This window comes from Lynx canadensis, chromosome A2, assembly GCF_007474595.2.
Source record: "Lynx canadensis isolate LIC74 chromosome A2, mLynCan4.pri.v2, whole genome shotgun sequence".
NCBI lineage: Eukaryota > Metazoa > Chordata > Mammalia > Carnivora > Felidae > Lynx > Lynx canadensis.
In genome coordinates, this window is record NC_044304.2 from 147,702,840 (window position 1) to 147,722,349 (window position 19,510).

Sequence of the window (19,510 nt, forward strand, 5' to 3'; positions counted from 1 at the left end):
GCGAGGTTGAGGATTCTGAGTTTCGGTGCTGGGAAAGAGCACTGGGGCTGAGTGGATAACGGGTGGGGCAAGCACAGATGCTAGGCATCCGCCAGCTTGGCATTTCTGTGGGCTGATGACTCTCCTTCCCACACCCCACACGTGCCCCGAAGCCCGTCTGAAGCCCCATACCTTCGTGGCCAGCAGACGCGTCAGATAGATTTCAGACACCATCTTGCTCCCCCGGTCGCCCTCCTTCTGGTCCCCGTGCTCGTGGTTCTTCACCAGATGCCACATCTTGACTCCGCTCTCCAGGTCGGGGGTGATCATGGGTGTGCGCGAGCGGAGGCTGTCAGGACTGCCGGTGTATCGGATCATGTTTTCTGCCAAGGCAATGACCCCGCGTGTGTGAGGCCCTTCCATGACCCATCACACGCCCCCCATTCCGGCCGTGGCCAATACCGTCGGATCCTGCCTGCGATCTGCGGGTGCTGCTGGCTGCCTGCCTTGCGTCGGTCCATTCCCTGCGAGCGGGATGCTTTTCCCGCCACGTCCGGGAAACCCTCCGCGGCTACTTGGCCCGCTGAGATTCCTCCCCCTCCTGTACCTGCATCTCTCCAGCCCTTAATTATTCAATTTGTAAGACTATCAGCCTGTCCGTCGTTACACTTTTCCTGGTAAGGGTTCTGAGGTGATGTCTCAGGACATGTGCTGTGTTTCCCTTAATGCCGTGGAGCAGCTGAGTGATCACCTTGTCACCTGCTTACCTGCATCCTCCCCTCTGGCCCGGGCCAGATCTTCCCACTGGCTTGCTGTGGGCTGTGGCGAAATGAGTGTGGAGCAGAAAAGGTCCTACTGTGTGCGGGCACCACTGTATGTTTACTACTGATTTTTCACAGTGATCCTGGGGAATTGGTCATTTTTTCCTCTCCAGTTTTGCTGGTAAGAGAACCAGGTCTTGCGGCGGTCAGGCAGCTGGCCCCAAAGCACACAGGTGGAGGCAGAACAGGGCTGCACCGGGGGCCCCCGGCCCGGACCCAGCATCCTCTCCCCACCCCGCACCCCGGAGCTGGAGCCCTGGGTCTGCACCTTCCCTCAGCCGCTTCATAACCGTGTGACCTTTACGTGTTGTGTAGCTTCTGAGCATCTGAGTTATAATTTGCTAATCTGCATAATAGGGGGAAATAATAATTATTTAATTCGCTGATTGTCACGAACATGACGTGCGATAATGAAGACCGCAAAAATGAAAGCACCGTGTCGTAGACTGTGAGGTGCTCGTGAAGGTTAGATTTTCTTCTTGTTTTCAAGGCTGAAGGTCCTGTTCCTGCACCAGAGTTCCAGAACGAGGAGACTCCTCCCCATTCGGGCTCTCCCCAGCCGTGGTCAGCCTGCCCGCCTCCCTCTCCCCCTCCCTGTCCGGGGGTCCAGTGCTGTTCAGCGGTGCTGTTAATGTGACGATCACCACAACAAGCTCGGGCATCCTCTCCTCCCCAGGACGATTGGCAGAACTCACCATATTTACTTGCCGAGGTCCTGGAGACTGTGGAGTTGTTCACGGCATTGTAGGCTGTCACCTGCTTGGACACTAAAGCCACCACAGAGCCATCTGGCACCTACAAGGAAAAGGCTTACAAGAGACTGGGCACAGAAACTCTGCCACCTGAGGAAATAAGGACAACAGGAATTTACTTGGATCTCAGGGGCAATCAGTGCCTCACCAAGAACGGGGGGGGGCTTTGGAGGCGGTCGGCTTTCTTCGATGAAACAAGACAGACCTGAACGCTGAATAGCATCCTACGCCGTGGCTAACTCTTAGAGCAACTCTGGCAAGAGCGTCTCACCAGCACCCTCCATCCCGAGGCTTCCCTGGGAGAGCACCCGGCCTTACGCCCCAGGGATCATCCAAGAAAGGCCTTTTCTTGGGGACTTGCCCACACCCCGCCGGAAGCACGCCCTGCCAGAAGCACGCATGTTGGCATCCCATCTCCAAAGAGGTCAGGGTTTCCTGGCTGACGGACACCAAGTTTCCCTGGGTCGCTAAGGGATCAGAAGTGCCGGCGGAGAGGTGGCTGCAGGGCTTGGTGTCCGGCCTCAGGGTGACCCCATCCTTCAAGGACTGAGACTCTGAGGGAACGGCAGGTTACCAGCCCCATCCCTCCTGTGCAGTCACCCCACCTGGTAATGGGCCAGCGTGTTCAGCCTCTTCCAGTCATTCTCAATCTTGGTGGTGATGTCTTCATCCTGTAGGATCATCCTCGCCCCGCTTCCTTGTCGCCACTCTGTAGGGAGAGCAGATGCATCTCAGAGAGGCCCTCGGGCCCCTGTGCTCCCAAGGACAGCTCCCTGCGGTGCTCCCAAGGACCCCTGTGCGGGCAACTACAATGCATGATCTCCAGGGTGCATCCGTGGACCAACAGGTGTTACGAGACACCCCCTGAGGAGGGGTGCAGAAGCTCTCAGTGCAGAGGCGCCCTGGGTCCCAGCCCCGGTTCTCATCCCAACGCACTGTGTGCCACAAGTGGGATGACATCCCCTGTCCTCCCCTGCTCACCTGTCCACTGCGAGCGGCCACATCCGTGAGCAGTGCTTATAAAAACTGGCTGAGTGAATGAGGCAGGTCAAAGCATTTAAGAACGCTAAGTAAATGCCAGGTGGCATCATCACCGCCACAGGCTCATTTGCTCGATTGCAAGGTCTCAGAGCTAAGGAGAGGCTGCAGGTTCAGTCTCTGTGCACCCTGGTCCTGTTGCAGGGCTGTGTCCTGCACCCGAAAGCTGGGAGGTAGGTGGCACCCTTGGCAGGGAGGCCGGGTAAATGCACGTGGAGGGATCAGCAAAACCCATTCTCGTGCCCGGGACCAGCCCCATCCCCACGGACTTAATGTAAATACCTGCGTCTTGGTGATCTATCCAACACCTCATTATCTGATGCTTTAGGTATATACTTCTATCCATACGTTCTCCTCGGGGGCCCAGGCACCACCGTCACACAGGCTCTCTGATGGCTCCCGCACGGGGAAGCAGGGGACTGCTTCCCATCAACCAAACTGCCATCACCACCCATGGTACAAATCACATGCAGACGAAGGAGTGCACATTCCAGTCTTGAAATGTGTGCGCACGGAGACCCAGGCGCACGCCAGCTCTCGAGTGCAGGGGCACGTGCACACCCACACACGCACGTATGTTCACATACACACACCAGAGAGGAAAAAACGGCCTTTTAAATTCAAATGCAACATGTGTTCCAGCCAGGAAGCCACGAATCTGGCTTCCAGGCAATCACGACCCCGCTCAACGCCGCACAGACGCCAGTACTCCTGAAACGTGCAAGAGCCCTGGGATTCACGGAGCACAGTCGGGTGCTGGAGTCACCTGACATCCCTGCCTGACCCCGGTGTGGATTCTCCTATGGCTTACAGAGACCCGATTCAGACCCCACCCCCAGCCCCGCTGTCCCCTCCGGTCAAGGCTGAGCTGTGGGCCCGTGACTGGCCACATCTGCGGTGCAGAGGGCACCGATTCCTCCCTGCCTTGTGCACTTGGCATGACCAGTGCTGTGGATGAAAGACAGGCCCAGAAAGAGAGCTGCCTGCCCTGAGGGGCAGCAGAGATGCTCGTAATACCCCAGTCCCTGCTCGAGGTCGTGGGCTTGTCTGCTGCCTGGTTTAAAGCTTCATGTAGCATCAGGCCGCCCGAGGAATGAGAGCATGAGGATAATCGTGCACGTTCACTGGAGTGAAGGTCCCTGGGCACTGCCTATCACTTAGTGCCGTTGAAGGCATGGCTGGAGTTGAGCGCAAGGATTAGAGCCTCGGGGCAGGTAGGGTAATAGACTAAAGGGGAAATGCCCCACTGAGGCACCTCGAGGGCAGTGTGTTGTTGGTTGTGTTTTTTTTGTTTTTGTTTTTCATTTTATGTGGGTATGGGCGGATGCACGCATTTTTGAGTGGTGGGGAACACGAAGTAGAATATCTGGCCCCTGGTCAGCCAGTTGATACGTGGTACAGTCCGACTCTTGGTGAAGCCCAGCCTGGGGCTAAGGAATATGGCAGTGGCATGCTCTACCCCAGTCCCAAAAGACAAAGCCTCTGGGGTCTCTCCTGCTTGCCTGGTGAATAGCTCCAGGGCTATTAAGTCAGAGGCTGCATGGCAGGAACAGTACAGAGACAGCTTGGGGGCACGGAAGACAGTGTTCTGCATTCTCCTACACAGGGATTGGGGGAGAAGGGGGGGAGGACTCTGGATATTAGGTCCACTGGCTGGGATATTAGGTCCACTGGCTTCTCCTAAGGGAGAAGAAGGTCTCCTCCACTGAAGTGGCTGTGGGCTTGCCAGGACTAGATGGGGACCAGCTTTCTGGTTTAGCAGCTACCCTGGCATTGTTTGCTGATGGAGTTGTAGCACATCTCAGTAGGATCTGAACAAGCCACACAGCCTGGTGGACTAAGCCATGAGAGCTGGTGACTGATTCTGGAGCCCGATGGAACGCTTCCCGGTTGCACAGCTCCCCTTGAAATTGTGCAGTGTGCAGCCTGTGCAGCTGTACTCAGCAGCCTTGTTTCTGAGTCATGTCCAATAATTATGTAAGCAAATGAAAATCAGTCTGTATCTGTGTTCCCAACTGAAAAAAAGTAGGGCAGAGTATGGCTATGCTTCCCCCAGGGCAGTCAAGGAATGATGGCTTGTCCTTGGGAGTACAAAAATTTGATGTTGCTAAATGTCTACCAGCAGTGCTGGCCCAGCACCAGGGACACAGTATGTACTTGATGAGTATTTATTAAAAGAATAATGAATAAGTGAATGAATGAAGGAAGGAAGGAGAAGAATGAGCGAGTGATGATGGCCTATTTTCTAGGCAGTACAAAAGAATTTTCTGCCTCTGTGTTGGTGCTCACAGTGGGCAGTGAGTTGCAGTTAAAGGGGAACTGTGAACTACTCTCTTAGCAACCTGGGTCAAAGGTTGATCTGAACTCTTCAGAAACACAGCCAGGCATAGCCAGTGCCCGAAGGAAAGTTGTCTCAAATTATTGTCACTCATTCTTCCAGTGTTATGACCAGGAAATTAGAGAAACAGGTTGGGAAGACAGATGCAGAAGTCCTTATCCCCAGGCCACTGCTCCTTCTGATAACCAGCTAAGTTCTCTTCCACGGGCACTAACTGGGCTCCTTCTCTGGGCAGGACACTGGACTAGGTCATCTGGATACAGTGACGTGAGAGGAGCCCTCGTGCGTGCCCTGCGTGTTCTCTAGACGTGGGAGATCTAGGAATCCGAGAAGGCAGTGTCCCTCAGGCCCCAGCAGCTTTCTGTCCATAAAACCAAGTCTTTTAGCAGTTATCTCAAAAAGTTATGGATATTCCCCCAAGTACCAACACGAGGACGGTGAGCTGGAATCAAGGGGAGCACTTAGCCCTGCTTTTTAGATCTCTTGAACCTGTTTCTTCTCGTTACCTCTCACACAGAAAAATCGGGGGAGGTGGGCCACCTGAGTGGCTCAGTCGGTTAAGCGTCCAACTCAGGTTGTGATCTCACGGTTTGTGAGTTCGAACCCCGCATCGGGCTCTGTGCTGACAGCACAGAGCCTGCTCGGGATTCTGTCTCCTCGCTCTCTGCCCCTCCCCCACTCACTCTCTATTTCTCTCTCAAAGATAAATAAAAATAAACTTAAAAAAAAAAAAAAAGAGAAAACTTGGATTTGCTTTCCATCCCGCTGAAATAGAAGGAAGATAAAACAGTGAACTTCTCTGTCCCGCCCCCCAAATCAGTCCTAATGGATGGAAACCCAGGGAGGAGGGAGCCTGGTTTTGGCAACTCCAGCCCTGGGCTACAAGAAAGAACCAGGCCATGGGGAGCTGGCCAAGCTGACCCCCAGCGGAGGCGGGGACTCGGAGTGCAGCAGGAAGGCAGGGGATTGCCCGGTGCGGTGCCGAGTAATTTAACCTGGGCTAACCTGGAAACTCATTCCTGAAACTCACTCTTCTTGGCCGGAGTCCTTAGTTTTACCTGCTGGCCTGAACACATTTCTGCTTCTGTGTTACACTTTCCTTCCTTTCCTGAAATCCCTCATCCACATCAGCCATGGTCTCTCTTTTCTTCCCAGACTCATCATGGAATGTCTCCAGAAAATCAGGAGAGCAGACATGGGTTCGGCTTTCTGGAGTGCTCTTGCATAGCTTCGTGACCTTGTCTCAACAGAGGCAGGAACTGGAGCTCTACGGAGTCATGCCAGAACCAGGAAGGGACAAGGTCAAAGGCCAAAGCGGCTGGCTTCTCCCCATCTCAGAGTGTCCACCCTTCGCAGGCCATAGCTGGCTTCCGGAAATACCGTCCTTGCCCAGCAGTGAGGAACCCAAGGGCCGGCTGCACCGGTTGAGGGTAAGGCAGGCCTGCCACCTTCAGATCTGAAGGACAGCGGCCTCGTGCCCTTGGCAGCGTGTGGCTGGCTAGGTCATCCTCAGGAGGCCCCTGAGCAAGGACGTATCTCATTTTGCGCCCTGTGTATTGTTGTATATTCGACACACGCTCCGTGTTAATGATGGTAATGCAAATCAATAGAACCAGGCCTCTCAATCCCAAGTCCAGCACTCTCTTCACCAGATAGGCTCCTTCTGTCTTGCCTGTAAAAACAGTGCTAAAAATATCTCTCTTTTGTGTCCACACCTTGCTATGTATGTATGAGGTGGCCCTGTTAGAGTAGCTGAGGGGTGATGGGACAGCTGGGCCGATGGCCAGCATCCTCCGGGTGAGTGCGTAGCCTCCACACAGCTTTGCCTGCCCTTGGGGCACAGGGAGGGACCAGAACATACCTCCAGACACCAAATGATGGGAGACACTGAGCTCAGAGATGGCCCCAGAGAATCTTGAGACAGGGCATGCTCTGGACCAGCACATCTGGGAAGACGCATCTCCTGCGGCCCCCGTGCTGAAAATCCAGATCCAGGAAACCTCAGAGCCCCATTCACACTCACCCACTCCAGCACCGTCTGCTCAGTGCCCACAGCGTGCCAGGTCCTGTGCTAGCACAACATGACGCTTCATCAGACTGAAGCCCTGGCTCCTGAAGGGCTCTCTAGGGGAAGGCTGTGAGGAAGCAGGACGAATCGGGGGCCCTGGGATCGGGGGGGGGGGGGTAGGGGGGAGAATGAGCAGCGTCTGGGGGGGGGTGGGTCCAGGGATGGCTGTTGGGCGAGGGTTGGGCGGCCAGGAGGACGGGTGCTCTGGTCCGAAGATGCCACTTATGTGATGCTTCTGGGGACCTGTAGATGTGTGTCAGTGTGGGAGGCAGTGGAAAGGAGAGGCTGGGAGGCTGGAGAGCCATGTGCAAGGCAGAAGTGGGGTAAGAAAGATCTGGCAAGCCAGGCTAAGGCATCTGGGGGTGAGCTCCAGGGCAGGGAGACAGGGTGGATGAGAAGGGGGGAGCTCTTGAAGGACACGGAGGTAGGAAGCCCCACCAAGGATGGCTGCCCTTGGCCAAGGCGGATGGTGAGGGCCCGAGCTAAGCAGTAGGGACTGGGGTACAGACGTAGGGGGTGTTCAGGAGATAGACCACACAGTGCTTGGAAATTCTCAGGGAAGAGGAGATGGGAGCACCGCGGCATGTCCCCCAAGTTTTGAGAAGGTGGCTGAGGGAATAGCTGGAAGCTGGGGCATAGACGAGGGAGGGATTCTGGTGCAGGAAATCCCTGGAAGGAGGCACTGGCCCCAAGCACATCATTGGCCTGGCTCCTGGAGGTTCCCCTGCCTCCCAGCAGGTGCTATGTTGAGGGACACACCCTACGTAGAGCACAAACCTGCACAAGCTGTTTCCCTTGTGTGTGTGTGTGCACGTGTGTGCACGGGCACACATATACATGCGTGCACACACTCACACACTCATAGATGTATGCACACACACATTCATGCATGCACTTCATTTTACCTTAGGGTGGGGGCTCAAGGCTTGCAACCCCCCCCCTTTCCATTCTTCCTATCAGCACCTCTCCTCAGATCTATCACAGAAGCTTTGAGAAAGGCTGACCCAGATGGGCAGGGGAAGAGGCAGACTCATCAGAACTGGCTGAGCCAGCCCTCCTGATCCACAGGGGACCTTCCCGGTGGATGCCTGAGCTGCCACCCCAGGCCACCTTGTCTCACCTTGGGGGCACGGGGAGCAGGCTCTCACCAGGAGCACAGCCAACCTGCACAGCACCTGCTCTGCCCCCAAAGACAGGACCCTGAGCAGAGGGCTGGAGGAGACATGGGTTCTGCTGCACACCTGTTGACCGGTGAACCCCAAGGAGACACCTGGCAGGGGACCCTGGGACCCTCAACTCCCAGCAACTCAGCAGGGTAGGGAACGTGTGTCAAAGCAGAACGGGGAGGGGCCATGACAGGATCAGACTGTCACTGCAAACAAGGTTGGGAAATTGACCCAGGAATGGGAGGGGGTACTGTCTAACTATGTTTTGTTTAAAAAAAAAAAAAAAAAAAAAGAAAAGGAAGTATTTTATTTATTGTGAGAGCAAGTTCTAAAATATAAAATAACCGAACTACAACAAGAGGTAGGTGCTTAAAAGAAGAAATTCCCAGGGCGCCTGGGTGGCTCAGTCGGTTGAGCACCCCACTCTTGATTTCAACTCAGATCCTGATCTCACGGTTCGTGAGATCGGGTCTCGTTTTGGGCTCTGCGCTGATAGCATGGAGCCTGCTTGGGATTCTCTCTCTCCCTTTCTCTCTGCCCCTACCCTGCTTGCATGCGCGTGCTCTCTCTCTGTCTCAAAATAAACAAACAAACATTAAAAAAAAAAAGAAGAAGAAGAAGTAGACGAAATTCTCAGGTAGAACTTGCCGTCTGCATTTAAGGTACTAGGTTTCTGTAAACTGTAAAGTGCCCTGCACTGGCGAGTTGTTGCTATCTGGGGGAAGTCTGGAGAGCTGAAGGCAGAAGGAGGCTGTGCTCTGCTACTCAGTTTAGGACACAGGAGCTAGGGCTTAATGGACATTCTTGAGTATGGGACACAGAGGCTCCGGTGGCCGTCCAGCGGGGCTGTGGTGTGCAAGGTCAGAGAAGAGTGGAGAAGGCAGGTGGTGGGCACTGGGGAGGAGGAGAAGGGGCCCGGGGTTCATATGCACGGCGCACGGCACCAAGACAGAGCTGGTGGCTCTGACCTCTCCCTCGCAGCTCCTGCCTGGCAGCCCGATGCCCTGGTCCCGGCTCCAAGCACAAAGGACAGACACACTCACAATCCAATTTGTTACACTTCCACCTTCCAGGGAGAGAGGGAGGTGAAAGAAGAAAGGAAAAAAAAAAAATCCCATTATCTTTATCTGTCCTTCCTATCAGCTGCAGCGGAAAATGCAAACTGGGGAGACAGCTGCTGTGAACTCTTTATATTTCATTCAGAAGATAGTGTATCTTTTTATTGCATGCAGGAATTACTCGTTTGAAAAAATATATATATCCTTACAGCATGACTTGAACCTTGAACGGCAAGACAGAGGGGGTGGCAGAGCATTCCAGAGTTGGGGGGGGGGGGGCTATGAGAGAGCATTTGCATGAAACCAGAGGAATCTCTGGAGGTCAAGGTCCACGGGGCGAGTGTATGGGGAGGAAATGGGTGTTCTCTCCACCTTCCTGCTGTGTGACCAGGGCCCAGGCATTGTGCCTCTGAGTGGCGGGTTGTCCCGTGCCGTGGAACAGAATGGCACCAACGATTTCCAGTTTACTGAGACAAAGTCCCACGGCTCAGAGGGAGGGGTGTCCTGTGTGAAGAAATGAGGAAATCATCCCGCTCACACTGGTACATCCCATGCCTGGCACAGAGCTTGCCCCAAGTTAGGCTCTTCTGATACATTTGTGGAAGAGTTTAGTGCCCCAGGGGTGGAAAGGGACATAAACGTGGTGAGGACAGCCTCGTGTGTAACAGAGTGGGGTACCGTTGCCACTGTGCTTTGAGAGCTCTGCAAGTTGTAGCTGCCCCAGCACAGCCCCAGACCCCTGCCCTGTGGTATCTTTCCTTCCTTCCTTCCCTAGATTCCAACAGACGGAAATGAAAGCAGGCCTTCCTGTCCTTCATTTTGGCTCCTGTGATGGTTAATTTTATGTGTCAAGCTGGCTGGGCCTAGGCATCCAGTTATGTGGTCAGACGTTATTCTGGAAGTTTCTGTGAATTGTTTTAGATGAGACTAACACTTGAATCGGTGGGCTTTGAATAAGGTGAATTGCCCTCCATAAGGTAGGTGGGCCTCATCCACTGGGCTGAAGGCCTGAAGACAAGAAAGGACTGACCTCCTGTAAGCAAGAAGGAATGCTGCCAGCAGAAGGCCTTTGGACTTGAACTGCAGGGTGGGTTCTTCGCCGCGTCTCCAGCCTGCCAGCCGGCCTTGCAGACATTGGACTTGCCAGCCCCCTTGCTATAGACTGAATGGCTGAGTCCCACCAAAATTACCATGTTGAAATCCCAGCCCCCAATGCGATGGGATTTGGAGGTGGGTTCTATGTCAAATAAAAGGCCATGAAGGTGGAGACTCATGAATGGAATCAGTGCCCTTGTCAAAGAGACCCCAGAGAGCTCTCTTGTTCCTTCTGCCATGTGAGGACACACTAAGAAGGCATCACCAATGAACCAGGAAGCGATCTTCACCAGACCCAGACCTGTCAGCACTTTGATCTTGGACTTCCCAGACTCCAGAGCTGCGAGAAAGAAATCTCTGCTCTTCATAAGCCATGCAGTCCATGGTATCACGTTATAGCAGGCCAAACGGACTAAGACTCCATAATCACGCGAGCCATTCCTTAAAACAAACCTCTCTCTCTGTGTACATTCTATTGGTTCTCTTTCTCTGGAGAACCCTGACTAATACATTCCCCATCTTGGTTGCTTAACACCTGGAAAGGTCTAGGGAAAGGGTGGATGGGGGTGGGGTGGGGAGGTGAGAGAACTTCAGTCTGAGGAGCAGTGGATGGAAGTGTCTGGAATGAGGGGCCAGGCCAGGTGTGATGATGAAAGGCAGGAAGAGGTGTTTGGGGCTGGATTTACTTAGGACGGTGACACCGGTGGCTTAAGATGTCTTTGTCCCCTTCTGAGCTGTTCTTAGACAGGTGTCCCTGCTTTGCCAGGGGCTAGCTGGCATCGGGAGGGGGAAGGCAGTCTTGGCCCGATGCCCTCCTATGGGGGTTGTGGGGGCGGGGGTGGAGGATGAAAGGAGAATGCTTGGCTATCTTGTCTCTGTCCAGAGCATGGGTCTGAGTCCCCTCCGTGCCTATGTGTTATGTCCCTTTGGCATAAATTAATTTTTGATAGTAATCACACCTTACATTTGTAAATTGCTTTTAGGCGTTTCAAGCACCATCACCTACATGATGCAGAAAAACTCTCCTTGGGGGCACGAGGCTGAGGTGAATCATGTGGAAAAAGCATCTGGATCTCTGAGGAGGCCCCATTTCCTTGTTATGCAATGTGGCTTTGGGAGAAAGAAGGCCAGAGCTTTGGGCGCGGCTCCAAGCCCTGGATCTCATAGAAAAAAGGACCTTCCTCAGAAAAGCACCCACCACAGGGGGCCTTTATGAGGAGTCCAGCAAGAGGCTCCTCCCCTAGGGAGATGGGGCCCTGAGGCTCGAACCGCCTGAGGTCCCCACTTCTTTGGCTTTCCCCCTTGTCTGTCCCTGCTGTCGGAGGCCTCATCCCTCCAGGGTAGCTCCTGGGTCCTTCCCAGCAGCAGCTCCCATGGGAGGGGTGCCCTCTTTGTTGTCTTGGGACCTGAAACGTGGGCAGCCGTGGTGGGCGGTGAGTCACAGGAGACCCCGCCCCTGCTGGGAAGCAGCCTGTTGCTCGAGAATGTGCACCCCGGGGGGCAGTCTTGGCTGCTTTGCTGCAAGGTCCTTCCGCCTTGGGGGGGTGGGAGGAGCCACAGGTGCTCTGAGGCTGCCACTTTCGCTCCAAATGGTTCACCGCGATGGCTGCCGGATGCTTTATATCTTTTCATTAATGCTCTGCTTTGCCCGGCATTTGCATCTCCAGGCCTTTTAGGGGAGCAATTTTCTAAGGCTAAGAAGCGGCCCCTTCCCCTCCCAAGCTGGGGCGGGGGGCAGTGCAGATTCCAGGGAGGGAGAGAGATCCTGAACCGTGAAACTGGATTTCTCCCTCCAGGAAATCAAGCAGGTGCAGAAGGTGTGACCCCTGAATCTGCTTCCGGCCGCTGCCCCCTGAGCTTGGGGTGGAGAGGACACTGGAGAACGTTGGCTCCCGCCCTTCCTGAAATCTACAAAGTGTTTGAACCACCACAGGAGGTAGTGTTCTTTACCACCCATCTGCCCTGTTCTGGTAAGGAAGAGAGGAGTTCCGGAGCAAAAACTCTGTCTCGGTGCTTCAGGTGGAGGCTTACGAAGCCACCTGCTGCTCTCCCTCCCGGGGAGTCACCCCTTCCCAAGCGTGAGAAGCAACAGTCCTATATGCACCTGCTCACAGGACCTCTTCCTGTGTTCTAACACCACCTTTCCGAACTCACCTTCTGGCGTGAAGGTTCTTACAACAGCTCCTCCTCTTGGCCCCATGATGTCAGGGTCACCCTCCCGCCCACTGTGCAGATAAGGACACCGAGAAGCACAGATAAGCTCTCTGATGCGGCTTTCGTAAATCAACAAAAGGAGTGGTGGGTGCTACCTGGCATCCCGGGTGAACGCAACTCTCCCCAAGAAACCCATTATGGAGCCACCCACTTAGGTGTTTGGGGGTGGGGAACACGGGAGTCGGTTTCCCTCCCACTGGTCCCGTAGCAGCCCCTTCCCTATGTCAGGCTGTGGGATCTCCACGGCAACAGAGTCACCCGCACGCAGACACACGTGTTCACTCTGACTGGAGTGCCCAGTGCCCTGGGATGCACGCGTGGACATGCTTGCACACACGTCACCACCACCGACTCTCTCCCGTGAGAGCAGCACGCACACAGACACCTCTCAAGGGAAGGGGACCACGTGCTCGCCCAATGTCTCTCCCTGGGTGTCAGAGCCCTGGGCGTGGGGCAGAACACATCCCGCCGAGAGCCAAGCAAGAGGAGGTGGGGTTAAAGGAAGCAGAAAGGGTTGAGGTGAGTGAGCGGAACTTCCTGACCCTGAGTCTTCAGGCACAGCAGGAGGAGATGAAAATTCCCTTTGGATTTTAGAAAATAGCATAGATGCCCATCTGTGTTGGATGGCTTAACTGAAGGCAGCTTAGAGGCCAGATGGATGGAATAGGGGCCTCTGGAGGCCCTCCTACCCCCACGTTGCCACAAATCTCCAGACATAAGCACATACACATAAACGCCTTTCTCTCCATGCCCGGGATCAACAGACACACAGCACTTCCTTACTGGTGTTATTCTCATGATCCGCAGTAACAACAGCGAGTACTGAGTGGGTTCTACGGGCCAGGCACTGCATTAAGAGGCTTTTACAAGCACCATCTAATTTCTTTCTTACAGTGAGGTGGGCACTGTTATTATCTCCATTTTACAGGTAAAGACACTAAGATACAGCAAGGTTAAGTGACTTGACCAAGGTCACACAGCTACAACTTAGCAGCGTCAGGACTCCAATCCGGGTGTGAGAATGAGCCACGAGGCCAAACTGCCTCTCTTCAGTCCTGGCCCCTTTGGAGCCTGGAGCTCCCCACTAGGGTCTCCCCAGGACAATATCTCATTCAACACCCAGGCGAGCCGTAACTGGATCTCAGTACAGCTGGCCCTAACTGGCATGCCCTTGTTTATGTAGGCTATGCCATCTATTCATGGAACATTCAAATAAAATGTCATCCGGCTCCCCAGCAGGCTGTCACCTCTCATTTTCCTCTCTTCTTTTTCTCCATCCTCCATCACTGACCCAGATCCCTGCTGCCTTAGGTAGTCAGCAAAAACAACACGCACAGAACAGAGGGGAAGGGAAGGGCCCGGGGGGGGGGGGGGCTAATGACGGTGGTGGCAGGAGCTTGGACCACACAGACTCAGCTTGCGTCCCCTTCACTGCCGATGGGACACCAGAGGCAGTGGGGCTGCCAGCAGGTGGCAGTCCCCTGTGTGCCTATTACTCACTGAGCAGACACGGAGGGGTGCCTGCCCCCTGCCCCCTGGCCCCCCTGGTCTGTAGGAGGTGCTTCTGACCGGTCCCAGGACAGTCCTGGGTGGACAGCCTACTCACCCAGGTCCATGTCTGCAGCCTTGGGCCGGTGGGAGCAGGGCACATTCTTGAAGATGGCATCCAGAATCTTCTCCTTGACCTGAGTAATGGTGTCGCAGTTGAGGATCTTTACTGGGACCTCGGGGCTGTTGGCATTGTCTGGGTTGACACAGCTCAGCACCTGGGGGAGGGGGAGCAGAGGCGCGTGGGGGAGGGCAGCAGGAAGAGCTGAGTCCCAGGGGCATCCTCAGACCACCACACACACCCCCACTCGCTCTCTCTCCCACGTACACGGCACTGTGTCAGCAGCACACCCAGCCCGTTGCCCTCTGAACCCTCCCCTTCCACGTGTGTGGGTCCATCCTCCCGGTCACTCCCTCTCAATGTACACGCACTCATGCGAATCTGGCTCCTTGCTCAAGAGATTTCATAAGCTTCGATTTTTGTGACGGTCTCGGGCTGACCGGAGGTTGGAGAATCTATAAGAAGCTTAATGGGCTCTTTAAAAATAAAAAGGTGCAGGTTCAAACCACTTGAGATCCCTTCCTGGCTCTGAACCCACAGACTTGTGTTAAGGGAAAGTGGTCACCCTGGCCCAGGGCCTCAAAGTCTCCTTCTGGAACTAGTCAGAAAAATTCAGGCTCTTCTTAAAGCAGCAAGCTGTATTTTTTTTTTCCTTTAAAAAGTTCTGGGCTCTTTCCCAAGGCTTCTCGTTCCTTGCTGTTCTCAGAGAGGACTCTGTCTACGTGGATGGGGCTATGCAGGATGCTGGGGGGGGGGGGGGCGGCCACAGTGGGGTGGGGTGGGTGCCATGGGGCGCGGGTGGACTCGGCGGCCTGGCACGCCGGGCTCCCATACCCTCCCTCTGCCCCTGCCGCCTGAGCCCCCTATGCCCCCTCCCTGATGTTTCCCTGCACCCCTGCCACCTCGGATCTCAGATGTCACATGTCTGCAGACTCAGACGACAGCTTCCTCCCCCACCCCCTTCTGCTCCATGTGGCTGCAATCAGAACCCTGGCCCCTGGACGCCTGCCTTTTATTAGCAGCCAGACTGCTGTGAGCTCAAACAGGAACATGCTTCTTCCATTAAGAAGGAAAAAAAAACCCTCCTAAATCTATAAATCCAGATTCTCACCCTCAACGTGTCCTAAAATGAAAACAATGGTGGAAGGAATTCTGGACCATGGGTCCCTTCTGAGCCCTCTCCCAGCCCTTCGCTCTAAAGCTTTCCCGGACCCTCGCTGTCCCCTCCGTGGCTGGGCACAGCCTGCCACCTGGTGCTGCCCTGGCTGCCCCTGCCGTCCTGTGCTCTGGACTCAGCCTCCTCCTCCAGGAGCAACGCAGCCTTTTCTGGGTTTCCTCCCACTAGAACCTCGAGGCAGAGGCTGCCCCACCCCAGAGTATGCCCTTCTGATGTTTCTACTTGCCCCAGGGGTTCATGGTGGCCCTAGGAGAACCCCGTGGGATGCATCGGGGCATCTGGAGAAGAAGAGGAAGTACTGAGCGACAGGGCTGCCTGGCCACCGGCCAAGCCACAGCTCCACCCAGAACACCGATCGCTTATGCCCCTTGGCTAGTTTCTGAGCAAACCGCCTGAGGTTTTTTCCCTGCTAACTCAGTACTTCTGGTGTTTTAATGTGAATAGGATCACTCAGGGGTTTTGTTAGAATGCAGATTTCTGACTCAGGAGGTCTGGAGTGGGGCCTGCGATTCTGCACTGTGGCAGGGAAGCATCCAGTGGTCTAGCACCTAGCACGCTCCCGGGTGAGCACCCAGCACCTAGCAGTCTCCTGGGTGATGCAATAGCCACTCCCAGCAGCAGGGCCCTAGAACACGCAAGCCCAAGTTCTAGTATCCAGCTAATTAATCACTCAATACCTCTGAGGGCACCTAACTAGAACGTGATGCAGCCCTGAGCCTCTCAGCACCTGTCTCCTTTGTGGTACCCCTCCCGCCCAGGACAAGGACAGCAGCAGTTGGCCCAAACTGCCCAGGGCTCTTCCGGCACTGCTGAATCCCACGACTTCCCCTCTTTTTATCTGACCCCTTCATCTCGGTGGCTCCGGCCCCGGGCAGCCCTGTCTGCGGCTGTCTTGTCTCAGACGCTTGCTTCCTTTTCCTTCTTGCCAGCCAGGGGCTGTTCCCCCTTCTGCCTGTTGGGAGTTCCTTTCATAGGCCTGTGGTAGCAGCCTGTCTCCCTGCAGCCCTTTCTTCCCCGGGCAAAACAATTGTAATTTCCTCCCCCTTTCCACATGGCGCCTCTTCCCCAGGTCTCTCCACTTGATGGCTGCGCTCCCCTGACCCACTCCTAGTTCCTGACATCGTCTGAAACCAGGCTGGCGTGTGAACAGTAGCCGGGGCCTCTGGAAGGAAGGATGCTGCGATCTGGGGACAGAGCATCACTGCAGCTCACGGTGCTGGATTCAGTATTGGGGAACCACGGATGGGACGGGAAAGGAAGGGGTCGGGGGAGATCAGGCAGGAGACATTTCAATGGTACTTCTAGCTCATTAAAAAATCTATTGGGGTCTCTATTTTGGGAAGGTTCCCCCCCCTTCTCATTTTAATCAGAGCCTCTAACTCTCTCCTCTGAAGCAGAATGTGACTCAAGGAAGCCAAGCCTTCGGTCACACGCTGCTCCTCTGAAGTTTCCCCAGTGGAGCCCATCCCAGCAGGTCTGTCAAGATGCCCACTGGGTGCCTCCCCGCCTCGCCGGCCCTCTGAAGATGGAGGGGGACAGGTGCATCATTCCCAGCCAGAAGGGGCTGTCTCCCCACTGGCCATGGGGTCTGGGATTCGCCCTGGGCTCACTGCTCCTGCCCGACTCTGCCCTGTGCCGGCCCAGCCTGCATGGGTCTCATCTCCCCTTAAGTGCATTTAAATCCTTTTGTCTGTCCACCGGTCTTGAGGCCACCCATGCTTCACCTGCAGCGCTTATCTGTGATCTTACTTTCTACCTCCTTCCTTTCACACCCCCCCCCCTTTCCTAGAGGAGGCCGGGTGGGAGATCACACCTCCATACACAAGAGCCCAGAGCTGTGTGAGTGCCCGCCCTGCTGGGAGGGACAGTGGCAGCCTGCTGGACAGGCATGGCGGGAAAGAGTGGGCTCCCTGCCTTGTGCTCCTCACCACACCCCATCCTCTGGACAACTTTGGGAGGTATGCACGGTTGTTATCCCCGGGTAAATCAGTTCTAGTGTTATCCTCCATTTTTTTTTTTTCCAGATAAAGAAACCCAAACTCAGAGAGATTGAGGGATCTGCCCCAAATCAGCCAGCTGGTCAGAAGCAGAGTCAGGGCTCTAATCCAGACCTCATGCTCCTACATGCTGAGCTTGGCTGCCTCCTAGGGTGACAGCTGCTATTAGAAGAGGGGGTCTAACCTTGACAGAGGGAATCCCTACATTCGCTGGACAAGCGCCTTAACCACTAGTCTATCCCGACCTTGTGGTCTGCAGCTCGGGTCATGGGCGTATTTGCACTTAGACTGTAGGCAGAGCTGGGCTTCTGAAACATAAGGAACTCTTTCCGGTTTCCTCTCCTTTGGCCTCCACCTGCTCTGCATGGAACCTTCGCTCTCCACGCTGGGATTCCTGATGAGGAGTTTGTTCTGGGGAATCAGCCAGCCAGCTGTTGGCAAGGGCTTGGGACCCCACGTTCAGTGCACTGGCCTGGAACCACACTAGTCTTTGCTGAAGGGTGGCTGAGCTGTGCCTGAGTGACTGGCCCCCAAATCCAGCTGCCCCGGTGTGGCGGTAACTGAGGGAGTCTGGGGGTGACAGGCACAGGTGGGACGCTTGGCTGGGCCCGTGCGGCAGGTAAGGACAGATGGCTCGCCAGCACCTCAGCCATCCCCTCTGCTGGGCAGGGGCTGCGCGGGACCAGAGCCCCTTGTCCAGGGGCATGGGCAGCGGCGTGAGGCCGGCTTACCAGGGTTTTGTAGTCGATCTGTTGGCGGATGAGCTTGTCCTCACTCAGGGAGTAGCGGGCCTCTCCTGTGATGGCATCGATGGGCCCCTTCTCCATCTGCTGCTTGATGGCACAGAACAGCGAGAAGAGGGGCTCCCCGGCGCACTCCTGGACACAGAGAAGAGTCGTGCTGGGCGGACGCCGGACCAGCCCCCTGGAGCCCGTTTCTCTGGACAGGGCCGTTCTCCACTCCTCTGTCTCGTTTCTCTCCTGCTCCCCGTCCTCCTCTCTGGTGCCAACTCCCCCTTCAGACGGGCGTTTCTCTCAGCTCTCTCGACCACCTGTCTCCTCCTGTCCGCCCCCTCCTCTTCACCTCCCCTGCCTCCTGTCCCTTCTCTGTTCCTCCTCCCCACCCCACCCCACCCCTGCCCATCATGAGACGGAGGTCAGTCCCTGGTGGTGCCAAAGCCTTAGAAAACAGGTAATGATTGGAGGGGAACGGATTTTCTACCTCCCAGACACACGGGCAGCGTGCCTTGCAAGGTACCAGCCTGGAACCCTTATGGGCCTGAGGGCTGGGAGAGGTAGGACGGGAGGAAGAGGGAAAACGAGGAAATAAGGGGTGAAATGTTTTGGGCTCACAAGGGGAACTTGGCTTTAGGGCTCACGCAGGATGCTCTCATGGCTCTGGAGAAAGCGGCCTGGGGGACAGGGGATGGTATCTCTCACGCAAGGGCTGACAGAGGCTCTGTCTCCTGAGATGGTCAGGAGTCTGCCGCCTCGGGGCCAGTGACAGTGCTGAGGGGGGACCGCATTTCTTGGTGGGGTTCTACGAGCCAGGCCGTGGGGAATGTGGGCTTGGGGGCATGCAGGCTCTGGTAGGGGGGTACCCCCAGAGATACCCCCACATCCAATCATACCTTGAGGAACTTGTAGAGCAGAAAAGTGAACCAATTGGTCAACATCTTCTCAGCCACCGACTCAGTCCTGTCACCAGTCACCAAGGGAACCGATGGAGCGAGACAAAGACAGAAGCAGCTGGTCAGACCCCCAAGGACTGGGAAGGCAAGGGAACAACTCCGCACTGATTCTGCTGCTTGTGGCTTTTGGGCCCCATCTTGAGGTGCTAAAGAACGTTTGGATTCCATAGCCTCCTAGACACCCCGTAATGATAGGACAAGCTTTGCCCGCGAAGCCAGGAGATGACATTCTGGTGCCAGGCTCCCTGGTGCACGTTTGGAGGGAACGCGCTAGACCAGCTGCCCGTCGGCACTTTCCGCGAGGAGGAAAACACTGTCCTGTCCGGCGTGGTAGCCCCCTGCCTGCCACACGTGTCCACTGAGCACTCGAAATGCAGCTAGTGCATCTGAAGAGCCGAATTTTACATTTTCTTGACCTGTGATCAATTTACATTTGAATGGTCACGTGTAGCTTGTAGCTGCAACGTCAGACAGTGCGAGCGTAGAGAACTTTATAATTTCCTATGGG

General features: G+C 55.3%; 1 protein-coding gene across 1 annotated transcript in view; it reads right to left on the reverse strand.

Annotated features, from left to right (window-relative positions):
- PLXNA4 (plexin A4) overlaps positions 1–19,510 on the reverse strand; it is a 438,400-nt gene that overhangs the window by 20,877 nt on the left and 398,013 nt on the right. Inside the window, exons 23-28 of the mRNA XM_030308459.1 lie at positions 18,943–19,009; positions 18,044–18,190; positions 14,136–14,295; positions 2,158–2,261; positions 1,496–1,595; positions 172–362 (exon numbers count right to left, since the gene is read on the reverse strand). Of these exons, the coding sequence (XP_030164319.1) occupies positions 172–362; positions 1,496–1,595; positions 2,158–2,261; positions 14,136–14,295; positions 18,044–18,190; positions 18,943–19,009 (769 nt within the window). The remainder of the gene's footprint in view (positions 1–171; positions 363–1,495; positions 1,596–2,157; positions 2,262–14,135; positions 14,296–18,043; positions 18,191–18,942; positions 19,010–19,510) is intronic.